Source organism: Schistocerca americana, chromosome 3 (assembly GCF_021461395.2).
Source record: "Schistocerca americana isolate TAMUIC-IGC-003095 chromosome 3, iqSchAmer2.1, whole genome shotgun sequence".
NCBI classification, from domain to species: Eukaryota; Metazoa; Arthropoda; class Insecta; order Orthoptera; family Acrididae; genus Schistocerca; species Schistocerca americana.
This window is the reverse complement of record NC_060121.1, coordinates 979563330-979577419: the sequence shown is the minus strand read 5'-3', so window position 1 is coordinate 979577419 and position 14090 is coordinate 979563330. Positions and strand designations below refer to the sequence as shown.

General features: G+C 45.1%; 1 protein-coding gene across 1 annotated transcript in view; it reads right to left on the bottom strand.

Moving 5' to 3' along the window:
• LOC124607253 (solute carrier family 22 member 1-like) overlaps positions 1-14090 on the bottom strand; it is a 66678-nt gene that overhangs the window by 35211 nt on the left and 17377 nt on the right. The window contains exon 2 of the mRNA XM_047139527.1: positions 2527-2741. Within this exon, the coding sequence (XP_046995483.1) occupies positions 2527-2722 (196 nt within the window). The 5' untranslated portion in view covers positions 2723-2741. The remainder of the gene's footprint in view (positions 1-2526; positions 2742-14090) is intronic.

Here is a 14090-nt window from a genome sequence, read left to right as displayed (position 1 = left end):
TTGTCAAATGGTTGCATTCCTTTGTTGTTTTAATAGATCCCATCTTAAGTGAATTTGTTTGAAATTCCCCAAATATTATTTTTACATTTACATTATATTGTGTCTCTGTTATTGGCAGTCATAGTGTCATACTTTGAAGGAGACTGTTTCCTATTAAACTTAAAATTAAAGCAGATGTACCATTTCACTTCTTCTCCATTCTTACTTCAACCATTTTCACTTTTGCTAAGTGAAACTAAGTTATTTAATGCTACCAAGAGCTCCAAATTCTGAGCTAAAAAGACATAATTACCTTAAAATAAAATAATATTGTGTTCATTGAACTAGGTAATTAATTTATAAGTATAAAAGGTATAAATTTGTTATATTTGTATTTCAATGTATCATGAAGTTCAAAACTTGAAATAACATTGACTGGAAGGTACTATCTTTAAATGTATTTCTGACAAGTGTTAATACAATGTGAAGAAATAAACCTATGATCGAATGATGTAGGAATAACATATATTCTGCGTAGATTCTAAAACATTTTCAATATTAAAAATAGGTACAAGGGAACGAATTGTAACATTTAGTTCTTGTAATTTTATTGTGTGGTTCTCCCACATTTGATCGCAATTTTTTGTTTCAGCACACACAGCGAGAATGAGCCTCTATAAATGTAATGGCTTAGCATGATGTAATACACAATGGATATTTTGCATCTTTTAAACATAAATTATCTTTATACTTCTATTAATTAAAGTGTATTCTAAAATAAAATAGGTTCCAATGTTGAGAAGTTAGCTGAGAAAATTTATTACTTTCGAGTATGTATCTCAATGATTGTCATAGCAAGTTGGATGTGGTAGTCGTTATTTTCAAGCAGATGCATATTACGTGAAAGTTTAATGCTATATGTGAGCATTTATCCTTGGTTATAAACAAACCAGTGCTTAACTCGTAAAGTAGAATAACTGTTGTTCATCTCATGAAATAGAATTTCTTACTGTTTCTTAAACAACCATTTTATGTATGGTTATAAGAAGCATCCTCAGCAGCTTACAACAGAAGTAACTTAAAATTATTCGTTTTCGTACATTTTTCTCAGCAAGGATTTTTGGGTTGAAACCATGGTTCTGGGTTTCACTTTAATTATAAGCTGAGGATGGTCTCCACTTTTAATACTGGTTAGATTTTGCAGCTACATATTGTGCTCACGTCAAACAGTTACTTTCACAAATGCCATTTTCCCCTGATAATGGACTAGAAAATTATAGGGCTGATGTCCGCCCCGGTAGCTGAGTGGTCAGCATGACAGACTGTCAATCCTAAGGGCCCGGGTTCGATTCCCGGCTGGGTCGGAAATTTTCTCCGCTCAGGGACTGGGTGTTGTGTTGTCCTAATCACCATCATTTCATCCCCATCGACACGCAGGTCGCCGAAGTGGCGTCAAATCGAAAGACCTGCACCAGGCGAACGGTCTACCCGACGGGAGGCCCTAGCCACACGACATTTCCATTTCCATAGGGCTGATTATGGTAAATGATGGTGTTAATTCAAATAAATCGTATTAATGAGTTTTATTACAAAAAGATTTCGTTTCATGTACAAGAATATCTGTGTGCACAACAGCAGGCAACAAGCAGAAATTGTAAAGCACTAAGACTAACATCTAGCACCACAAAATGGCCTTTTTCGATAACTGATATGTTTTTACTTTTATTTTATGGCCTTATGGTTGTTCTCAACAAAGTGGCTGAATATTGACATAGCGATTACTTGCACTTGCAATTTAGATCACTGTTGATCATATTCGTGCTGATTAAATTTATGGATTAGCTGTAGAACTGCACACTGCATTTATCAGCATATTTGAGTATTTATTGTGTCCATTTAAGGCAGTATATCGTTTTCTCACTTGTTGTATTGTATCCTGCCCCCTCCATCCCCTAAAGATCTGCTATCCCATTCATGATCAACCCAATTACTCACAATCAATTATTCCTCTAAATAGGAAACTAAGTGCATTACTCTTTGCTGAGAGCAGAATAGTTTTCTCCACTACGCCATTATCTCAAGCAGAATGAAAGACAGGAGAAACCGTCCACCTTACCAAATTTGTGCAGGGGTTAGCATACTAAACCTTCGATTGTGTAACAGCGTACATTAATCATCACCACACGTTACTGTACTTGGCCATTTATAATTGAATTTTGTCAGTGTCTAACATGTTGCATTAGTTGTTGTAACAGTCTAAGAGCAACAAAAAAGCGAACATTGTCTAAAAACAAAGGAATCTGTTCATTTCTCTCTCAGTTTTACCAACCTCCAATCTGTCAGTATCACTCCATCACAGTTTCTACACAAGATGGTTGTATGTTGGCTTTTCTCCACCTCTACTCACCTCATCGTTAACCCAGCTGGTTACCACGGCGGTCCTGTCTGAATGTTAGACCACTAGCTAACTGTAATCTCTTACGATTTTCATCCAATTTTTAGATAAGATAGAGGCTAAATCAGCAGAGACACATGGACACAGCTCACCAGTGAACAGGCAGAAGATGAAAACACAGGCCAGTGCGGCTAAGAGTGCACTGGCTGCACTGGGCCAACGGCGACCGAACCTCGCTCCAAAGTAGTTCACCACGTAGAAGGCAGCGAAAATGGCCGCCCCTTGAGCCACTATCCCCAGGAAAGGGTTAGCACTCAGTTGGCTCACCGCTATCACTGGTGAGAACATAGTCAGCAGGTACACCGACCTAGTAACAACCAGAAATGCGCACATTATATCCACTAACAAGTATCAACATGCACAGACTCCTTTAAATGGACTTATGACACATTCTTTAATGTAACGTCTGGTTAAAACTTGTCATTAAGCTATAAAAATTGAACTTAAATATGCGATTTTACCATCATCATACAAAGAAAATTGGGAAGCTTGTACACTGATTTTAGATGCAGGTCCAGGTATAGTATGACAGACAGATAGCCAGAATGAGATTTTCACTCTGCAGCGGAATGTGCGCTGATATGAAACTTCCTGGCAGATTAAAACTGTGTGGCGGACCGAGACTCGAACTCAGGACCTTTGCCTTTGCGGGCAAGTGCTCTACCACCTGGGCTACCCAAGCACGACTTACGCTCCGTCCTCACAGCTTTACTTCTGCCAGTTCCTCGTCTCCTACCTTCCAAACTTTACAGAAGCTCTCCTGCTCAGTTGGTAGTGTACTTACCTGTGAAAGGCAAAGGTCCCGAGTTCGAGTCTCGGTCTGGTACACAGTTTTAATCTGCCAGGTAGTTTCAGACAGATGGCCAGTCTGAAACTTTATTCTGGACAAGCCCTCGTAATCTGATGTTCTTAGTAGCTACAGTAATGTGGATGGTCAGTTCTATTAATTTAAAGCTGCTCCATTTCCTTCTATTTATATATACATTACTTAAGTTTGTGACCGAATGCAGTCTTTGCATCCAGACTATTTTCAAGTGGATCTGAAAGTCGTGCTGCTGTAAAACAGCTTCAAGCATTCAGCATGAAGTGTTCTTCGAACATAGAGAAGCTAATACTCATCGCTTCTGGCAGTGTGACGTCGGAAGATGGAATCTCTACCTTGACACCGCCCCATTGGAAGAAATTGCATACTGCACGACTGTGATTGGGTTGTCCGTGGTCAGGAATAGTTGTGTGTAGCTGATAACTGATCGGTTCATCAGCCTTGCAGGTGATAACGTGGTGGGAACCTATCGTGTCTCAAATGAGCCCCTTCTTTTTCTTCTTCAGAGCAAGTTATATCATCTAGTAGTCCTCCAGTATGACTAAATACACATATCTCATTACAGTTTCCCTGACAACAAAAGAGATGGGACATGCACGCTGTTGTATCCCAGATGGACTCGGACAGGAATTAATAACGTCGGATTGAGTGAAAGCCCATCATGGTGGTTAATGTAATATGTCGTGCATACCGAGCCAGCAGTAGAGGGACAGGTGCCCAGATGCTAAGTCCTATCCATGTACTGGCTGCTTTAGCTAAAAGTCCCTGTTTACCACTGCTAAGCTATGTTGATGCCATTTTTTGATTCCATTTTCATTTACTGGTCATTGCTCACAGACCGCTTTTTGGTCATTTCTGTTACCATGAGTAATTTCTTTCTAGTTGTCCTAGTACCATTGACCATTTAGAGTAGTTGATTTTATTAAACAAATTATTAGGCTGACATCTTGGATATTCGAGAATTCAGCCGAATATTCGCGTCGTTCTCGCACGATATTTCAACAGAGTGCCTCGCTGTCTTCTTCAGGTGCTACCTGAGACTGGTCTTTGGGTCGATCGAGTCCAGTATTTATGCCTGGAAGGAGCTGGGCGTTCCGTCTTCGGTCCGCGCCGAGTCGAGTGTTCCCTCTGTGGTCCTCGCCCACCAGACTCGGCTTCAATGGACCCCTCCAGTCGCCGGTGTTCCGACCGCCGTCCGCGCCCGGCCTGGCCGTCTTCTGAAGTCGAGTTCATGATCTGGGGTGTGTCAGATCTGGTCTCTAATGTCCGACACCTTGTCTCTCGGCTGTTCTCTCGGTCTCCGCTTCTATTTCTTGTAGAATCCCAGAGTGTCGTGCGTTGAGTTTTCACTAGCTCAATTGCTGGATTCCAGGCAGTGCTGGTTTGGTATCCCGAGTCACAGTTGATTTGATCATCTGTGACCTTAATATCAATGGCTTCTTTAATGACACTGTCCCCAAGTCTTGAGGTCTGTGTCACAATCTTGGTGTCATTGCAATCCACTGAGTGACCAAGTTCCAGACAATGCTCTGCTATGGTTGACTTAGTTGTCTGTCTGAGTCTGGTGTGTCTTTGGTGTTCTTTACACCTGATGTCTACAGTTCTGGTGGTCTGGCCAATGTATGACATCCCACACTGGCATGGTATGTTGTAAATACCTGGCTTGCGTAGCCCCAGGTCATCTTTTACATTCCCCAGCATAGCCCCAATTTTTGTGGGTGGGCAAAATATGCTCTTGGTGTCATATTTTTTGAAGAATCCTGCTGATTTTGGCAGAGATAGGTCCGGCGTATGGCAGGTATGCCATCTTCTTTGCCTCTTATGGTTCTTCTTCTGGATCCTTTGGCTGATTGGCAGGTTGAACTGCCTTCTGGATATATCTAGAGGAGTACCCATTCCTGCTGAACACTGATCATAAGTGTTCTATTTCTGTGGTCAAACTATCAGGATCTGACAGAGTTTGTGCTCTGTGGACCAGTGTTTTGAGCACTCCATTCTTCTGTGCCGGATGGTGGCAACTGCTGGCTTGTAGGTATAAGTCAGTTTGCGGTACACACTGTGTCGAAATGTGCCCTCTGCCTTTCTCTTCACTAGAACATCCAAGAATGGAAGTAGTCCACCCTTCTCCATTTCCATTGTGAACTGACTATTAGGATGGCAAGAGTTCAGATGTGGCAGGAATTCATCTAACTTCTCTCTACCATGGGGCCAGATGACAAAGGTATCATCATAAAAAAGCACTAGGGTTGATATGTGGTTGAAGAAAGTGCCTCCTCTTCAAACCTTTCCATAAATAGGTTGGCCACCACTGGTGATAGAGAGCTGCACAATGCCACCCCTTCTGTTTGTTCGTAAACTGGACCCCCATATAGGAAGTACGTCAAGGTCAGCACATGCCTGAATAAGCCAAGGAGAGCCCCACCTAACTTCTCTCCAATAAGCTCAAGTGACTCCGTCAGTGGTATCCGTGTGAAGAGAGACACCACATCGAACCTAACCATGATGTCTGTGTCTGTGATGTGTTGCTGGCTCAGCCATTGCAGGAAATCCTCTGAGTTCCGGATGTGATGTGCACATTTACCCACATGTGGTGTCAACATCTTCTTCAGGTATTTCGCAGTAGGGTAGGTTGCTGCGCCAATATTGCTGACAATAGGTCGCAGAGGAACCCCATCCTTGTGAACCTTGGGGAGTCCATACAGTCAAGGTGGTGCTAGTGCTTTGGGATGCAGCTTCTTGATGACTTGTTCAGGCAGGCCCATCTCCTTCAACAGAGCCCTGGTCTTTTTTTCCACTTTCTCTGTAGGGTCGATTGCTATTGACCTGTATGCAGGATCCTTCAGAAGGTGTTGCACCTTTCTGCCATATTCTGTTTTCTTTAGGATGACTGTAGAGTTCCCCTTGTCTGCGGGTATCACCACAATGCTGTCATCCTCCCGGAGTCGCCTCAGACCACCCTTTCATCACCTGAAATGTTGGATTTGGGTGGCTTGGTCTTGGTGAGCGCCCTGCAGGTCTCTCTTCGGATGTGTTCGGCCACACTAAAAGGTAGCATGTTGGCCATTTGCTCAACTGCACTGACGAAGGCTGCGACAGGCACGTTTCTAGGTGTCACTGCGAAATTGAGGCCCTTACTTAGCACTTTTAGGTGGTCTCATCAAGCTGCTTGTCACTAAGATTGACCACTGTGTGTGTGTCCCCACTCTGTTGCACCTTGTTGTTGAGGCGCTCAAACTTGGCTAGTTGGCATGGCATTGACTTCTTTCTTGTGCATTCTGCTAGAGACCAGGAGGCATCGTCAACCTGGTCCCAGTCTTGAGCGGTCAAGGAAGCTGCTATAGTTAGGTGAAGATACAGCAAATCCCTGGACTTCACATCCAGTCGGTGGCGCAAGTCGCGCACTATCTCTCTAAGCAGAGCGAGACTAGCTCGGTGTTTGATCCTGTTTGCTGCTCTGGAGTTAACGTGATGCTTGATCCTGGCGAACACTGGAGCTACTTGCCCCTCTCGGCATCTCAGCAGGAAACTGAGAGAACTCAGCATCCTCCCTTTCCTTTGTCGAAGCTTATCTAGCTTCTCGATGTTGCGGTACATCTCCTCCCCACAGAGACTTCTGATGTAATTCTTCATGCTTTCCCGGCGGTCTGTTGACATCTTGGACATTCGGGAATCCAGCCGGATACTCGCGTCGTTCTCGCACGATATTTCAACAGCGACCAGAAAAGGCCAATATAGCCTCGTCTGGCGGGCGCGGACCGCAGACGGAACACATGACACATCGAGGACCGATTATGGAGCGCCCAGCACGAAACGGAAGTGGATATCATAGTATCAGTCATGAGACAGAGTACCCAACGTCTCAGATCGGGTCTGACACACCTCAAATGGCATCAACAACCGTTGGGGACGGCCAAAACGGGCGCGGACGGCAGTCGGAACACCGGCGACTGGACGGGTCCATTGAAGCCGAGTCCAGTGGGCGCGGACCACAAATGGAACACTCGACTGGGCGCGGACCGAAGACGGAACGCCCAGCTCCTTCCAGGCATAAATACTGGATTCGATCGACCCAAAGACCAGCCTCAGGTAGCACCTGAAGAAGCCAGCGAGGCACGCTGTTGAAATATCTTGCGAGAACGACGCGAGTATCTGGCTGGATTCCCGAATATCCAAGATGTCAACAGATCGCCGGGAAAGCATGAAGAATTAAAAATTATTAAGTTGTTTGTAGTTGTTTTTATTTGGAAGAAAGTAGGCGCGTTATAGTCATTATTACTTGACCTAACTGGCACACTGTCACAATCAAAGTATACCAAAGTCAGAAAAAAATCATAAACTTTCCGTAATTCGGTAGCGTTATTTACATCACTGTAAGCGTGGAACGTTGTTCAGTACTACTACGACAGCAGTTACATATTTAAATGACAGACGTACATCGTATAAACTCACACTCCATGGGCTTGGCGAATTATTACCAAAGGTTTGCACCAACATTTTCGGAAATAGCACAACTATTCATTAAGAAAGGAGTGAAGTTTAACTAGTCACTGGAGTGCGTAGTTGCTGTTGTTTTTGCTAACTGAACATAGCGATTAGATTGATGAATTATTGAAGCTGTCTGGCAGCTGTTTCACAGTTAGCTAGAGCACGTGGCCTCACCTCCTATATTGCTGCTGTCTTGACTGTGGCCGACAAGGGACTCACATTTCGTATATCGGGGTTTTCTGATGTCTAAAAAGAGCATTTATAGGAGGCAAGAGGGGAATTCAGAAGACGAGAAGTGATGTAGATCAGGTAAAAATATAAATACATTGTTCCAAAAACACAAAGAAATCGTAGTTAGCCCGTTAGAATAAAAAAACGGTTACTCCAATCCTACACTGCTGGAAATGGAAAAAGGAACACATTGACACCGGTGTGTCAGACCCACCATACTTGCTCCGGACACTGCGAGAGGGCTGTACAAGCAATGATCACACGCACGGCACAGCGGACACACCAGGAACCGCGGTGTTGGCCGTCGAATGGCGCTAGCTGCGCAGCATTTGTGCACCGCCGCCGTCAGTGTCAGCCAGTTTGCCGTGGCATACGGAGGTCCATCGCAGTCTTTAACACTGGTAGCATGCCGCGACAGCGTGGACGTGAACCGTATGTGCAGTTGACGGACTTTGAGCGAGGGCGTATAGTGGGCATGCGGGAGGCCGGGTGGACGTACCGCCGAATTGCTCAACACGTGGGGCGTGAGGTCTCCACAGTACATCGATGTTGTCGCCAGTGGTCGGCGGAAGGTGCACGTGCCCGTCGACCTGGGACCGGACCGCAGCGACGCACGGATGCACGCCAAGACCGTAGGATCCTACGCAGTGCCGTAGGGGACCGCACCGCCACTTCCCAGCAAATTAGGGACACTGTTGCTCCTGGGGTATCGGCGAGGACCATTCGCAACCGTCTCCATGAAGCTGGGCTACGGTCCCGCACACCGTTAGGCCGTCTTCCGCTCACGCCCCAACAGCGTGCAGCCCGCCTCCAGTGGTGTCGCGACAGGCGTGAATGGAGGGACGAATGGAGACGTGTCGTCTTCAGCGATGAGAGTCGCTTCTGCCTTGGTGCCAATGATGGTCGTATGCGTGTTTGGCGCCGTGCAGGTGAGCGCCACAATCAGGACTGCATACGATCGAGGCACACAGGGCCAACACCCGGCATCATGGTGTGGGGAGCGATCTCCTACACTGGCCGTACACCACTGGTGATCGTCGAGGGGACACTGAATAGTGCACGGTACATCCAAACCGTCATCGAACCCATCGTTCTACCATTCCTAGACCGGCAAGGGAACTTGCTGTTCCAACAGGACAATGCACGTCCGCATGTATCCCGTGCCACCCAACGTGCTCTAGAAGGTGTAAGTCAACTACCCTGGCCAGCAAGATCTCCGGATCTGTCCCCCATTGAGCATGTTTGGGACTGGATGAAGCGTCGTCTCACGCGGTCTGCACGTCCAGCACGAACGCTGGTCCAACTGAGGCGTCAGGTGAAAATGGCATGGCAAGCCGTTCCACAGGACTACATCCAGCATCTCTACGATCGTCGCCATGGGAGAATAGCAGCCTGCATTGCTGCGAAAGGTGGATATACACTGTACTAGTGCCGACATTGTGCATGCTCTGTTGCCTGTGTCTATGTGCCTGTGGTTCTGTCAGTGTGATCATGTGATGTATCTGACCCCAGGAATGTGTCAATAAAGTTTCCCCTTTCTGGGACAATGAATTCACGGTGTTCTTATTTCAATTTCCAGGAGTGTATTTAAGTCAAACCTGGCATAAAAATGTCTTGCTGGTAGGTCAAGAAGAAAAGCAAGTTATTAAACGTAAATGATTGTTTGAGTAAGTCCTCCTGCTGTTTAGAGGGAGAGGGACAGAGAGAGAAAGAGAGAGAGTGCATTGAGAGTTATGTTAAAAAATATAAGTAGCCAAAATAACTGAAATGGCTGAGGGCCAGATAGGCGCAGCACAAATTATTTATAGTGGAGGCATGCTTTGTGTTTCATGCCTACCACGTGGTATGCTAACAGTAGTATCACTATGAAATCACAATCGAAATACTTCTAACCGTATTACTGATCAAAGTTGCACCAACGCGAACTGTGCATTCCATAGTTGCTACCAAGCGCAGGAAGCATATGCACAGACATGAAAACGGCGGGAACACCTGCGCTAGTGACAAAAACGACGTGCTGCAACCTTTTGCGTAGCTAAGTAACTTCGTAGCGTTTTATCATTAGTTTCGTAAACACAACAGATACTTCAGTCATCAATAATATATTCTTATGCGCTATTTACAACAGTTTGCGGACGTGGGGGTAACTTTACGATTACGCTTCTGTAGAAATAACGTGGTTTCGAGGCGATCGTGTAAGCGTATTGTCATATCGATGGCTTAGTTGTGGAGTATCTTTGCGGGCAGCCGCGTCTGGAGAGAATCGAGCATGGGACACGAAGTTGTTACGTTGTGTAGTGTGTAGCTCTGCATGTAGAAGCATTGTTAGTACTCAGGTTGAAGTGTTGCTACAAGTGTTATTATAGTAAAGTGATGAAATATGGAAATGGTTCAGAGGAAAGTGCGTCAAGAAGTAATTGAAAATGAGCAGTGGCGTTACTAACGTATTTATGTACCCTCTCGTAGCATCGATCATCCGCGCCGTGTTCGGTCTCCAAGAATGAACAAATGTGAATCAGTAATACTATTTACCACAAAAGAGTGCAGTCAAGTGCCAGTGATTTATAGCGAGCGCGAGGACGTGCGTTCGATCATCGCGTTTCCGCATCATCAACAATCAGCCGCGCCGCGACAGTTACGCGCACGCTCGTACAAGTGAGAACTGAGAAGTGAAAAATTAACTTTACGAACAGTGTTATATCATTACTAGTGTCTAGGAGGACTATTACCAGATATCTGTATGTGTGACGAGCGTAAGAAACTTTCGTTCGGCTTCCGCATCGTGTCGGTTGCTATAGTTCAATTCTTTTATCTTGGCGGTTCGCGCATGCCCGCCCAGACGCGGGAGATTGCTGCGTTGCCAGTTGTACGCGCCAAGTGAAACAGCGCCATAGTATAGTTCGCAAACTTACGTTTAGGGGGGGGGGGGGGGGGGGGAGCGCAGTTTATGAAGTAAAGCCACCACGGTCGCATTAACCCTTTCGATGCTACAGAGATGTGCTCCCCGCATTTTGTCATCATAGCACTGCTCGCCTGTGCAGACACATGGTGTTTCGACTGCTTTGACACACTTTATCATTCGATTTCACAAAAACTATTTGGCCCAAAAATTTTATTTTTACACGTCTTCTTGACTGATACCTTCCCCCCATAAGTGATTTAATTTTGTTTCGATGTTCAACGCAGTTATTGTGCAGCATTAGATGTAGTAAACCATTGCACGAAATTTTGAAGAGTTGGCAGAGGTAAAAGTCCATAGCATATACTTTCTGTATGGTCGATTTTAGTTGCCACTAGAAATTTCAAAAAATTACATTCAAACGAATAAAATTCATGAAGAAAGACACTTCGATAATGTTTTTAAAATAAAGAAAATATGAAGCACTGATGAAGGCTTTAAGTCAGACCCTTTTGCTTATTGGCCATACACTTTAACCATTACGCTAACGCAGTTTGTCATTCAATATAGCTCCGGAGGACTTTAAAAGGTCACGTAAAATACCGACAAACACTGTTGGTATGATTATGTATTACTCACATTTCGTCGAACTACAATAGGAAATAAACAATTGCTGCTGTTCTTTATTGCGAAAAAGCGGTTAGTGAGAATGATACAAACACCTTTCCTTGCTATCGCCTGAATTATCAGGCTTATTGCTTGTTTAGTTTAATTAATTAATAGAATATGAAGCAATTGGTATAAAGAATGCTTTTTCCAAAGTTTCTATAAAAGAAAGTATGCTATCAAGACATTACTTTTGTTCAATTACTTTATTTATGACTGAACGTTTCTAAAACTGAAGACACTCGTCCGTGCTCTGCACTGCAGTCGAGCTGTGGCAACGTCGTTCTCTTTTCATTGGCTGAGTGTGTTTTGTGACGTCAGATGCGCAGAACGAACCTAAACTCGGCCGCCGTCATAAATGACGCGCACTTTAGTACGTTCGTCTGAGTTATATTTTGGACTGTTAATCATCAAGATTGTTAATTGGGATAAACATTTACGATTTAGAGTGTAAATAGTGCTACCTGTGGTTTCCTTATAGTCTCAGAATATAGACGTCCATACCAGACCAAGGACAGTGTTGTTTTTAAACGTTGAGTGGCACCCCTAAACCCGCTTGCCTTTTTCCGATAGATAATTCCAGGCAAGCCAACAGCCAGCTGTGGAGCAGAACAGTACGACCGCCGCGTGATTATCACGTAACTAATGTGGACAGGGCGCGCGGTCACGAGACGAGAAGTCAGTATAACGTACCCACCCATTCGTACTGCCGTGCATGTTACAAATGGTTAGCCGTGTTAGGAGCGCGTTTTCATCTGGATAGGAAGTTCTTTGAAGGTTCTTCGATAGAAAGCAGAAGAGGTGAAAATCTGAGGCTGCGAAATCAGGCAAATAATGTGTGTGTGTGGAATGATATCTCAACCGGCCTCCTGTATATTTTTTCTTGTCAGTCTAGCAGTCATCGTGGAGCAACATAACTCCACACAGTTTTCCTGGTCGTCGTTTTTGGACTTCGTCTGCTGGACAGCAAATGTCAGCAGTGATGGTTAGGCGTCGGGGAAGCAATTCGTAGTACGCCACACCATCGCTGTTCCTCCGGATGCATAACTTTATCTTTGGTGAATACGCGCACGTCTTTGTATCGGGAGTTACTGCTTTCTTTGGTCTCGGCCATTCCTTTATTTTCCTTCTGCTAGCGTAAAGACACCAGTTCTCGTCATCAGTAACGATGCGAGGTAGGAATGGTCGGTGTCGTCCACGAGTCAGCTAATGACGAGGAAGCAGAGATGCACATTAGCCCACCAGCTGATTTCTGTGATTTTGGCTTAGAGCATACGGTATCCAGCCACCCGATTTTTGAACCTTACGAGTTGCATCCAAACGTCCGACGATGGCGAAATGGTCGCAGCTCGTCGCATTTGCCAGTTCTCGAGTTGATCATTGTGCATTAATGCGTTTAAACGAACTTCATGAAATCTCGAGAGTCACTAATGTCAAAAAGATCCTCTCTAAAACGACAAAACCATTTCATTTCCGTGCTCTATCCATGGGCACTATCCCCATGCACAACGCAAGTGCTTCTGGCTGCCTCCGCTGCTGTCACTGCTATATCAAACTCAAACAGTGTAAGGTGCCAGGATATGGGCACTTACACGTTAGCCCACCAACATTAGTATTAATAATAAAGGGACTGGCCAGGGCATCAGATCATGAATCTATTGAATTATGATAAATATGAGGCACTCTCGAACAGTATTCCCTGCATGTCTGCATGATTGAGCCACTACCTTAAAGAGTTGGTGAAAAGCGTCAGAAGTTGAGAATTGTGCAATGTAAAGTCTGCAGTTGGCCGTAGCTCGCCGGGCCGCCGTGGGCGGCAGGTAGCGGTCACAGGAAACGTGGGACAATACGGCGGTTTTAGGGGTAGCCCGGCATCCAAACCACCTGTGCTGCGCAATACGTGGCGAAGACGGGAATTTCGTTTGCCTAGGGGCGTTATGACCTACTCGATCATTGGGTAGATCTCAGAAATGTCGTTGGAGGGATTTCGGCGATAATAGAGCGTTCGAAATTGGCCGAAACAGAGTATTCTTCCGCCGCGTCTTCGTACGCGTGGGAGACGAGACAATTGTGGAGGGATTTCGCCTTCAGCCATCGAGCGGTACCAACTTGGAGACGGCGTCTTGACCATCGTCTTCGAAGGGAGATATACCGTCTGTTTCGCAGCATTGCACCAACGCGTATTCCGCTCAGAGTTCTGCGGTTAGAGCTCTTTGTGTGCTCAGAAGCCAGATTTTCACCAACGCCTAACCATTTCCAACAACTTACCTAATATTCTCCATCTAGAAGTTATCCTTCCGAGGTGCCGAGTATTTATCAACGCAGCTGCCGGTAATAGGGGTGCGTAATTGCAAATTGTTAATGTGCTACTCTCAGGAGTGTGTGGGTGGACATTGAGATTAACTTTTTTTTTTTGTAAATTTTGTCAGTTGTGGCGAATATCAAATTAAAATGCCAATATTACGATCGAATTATCGTCTTCATTGTAGCTAGCATTTACCCTGTCCCAGTAAGCTTTACATGTACTCTGGTCACTGCACAGCTTGCCCAGA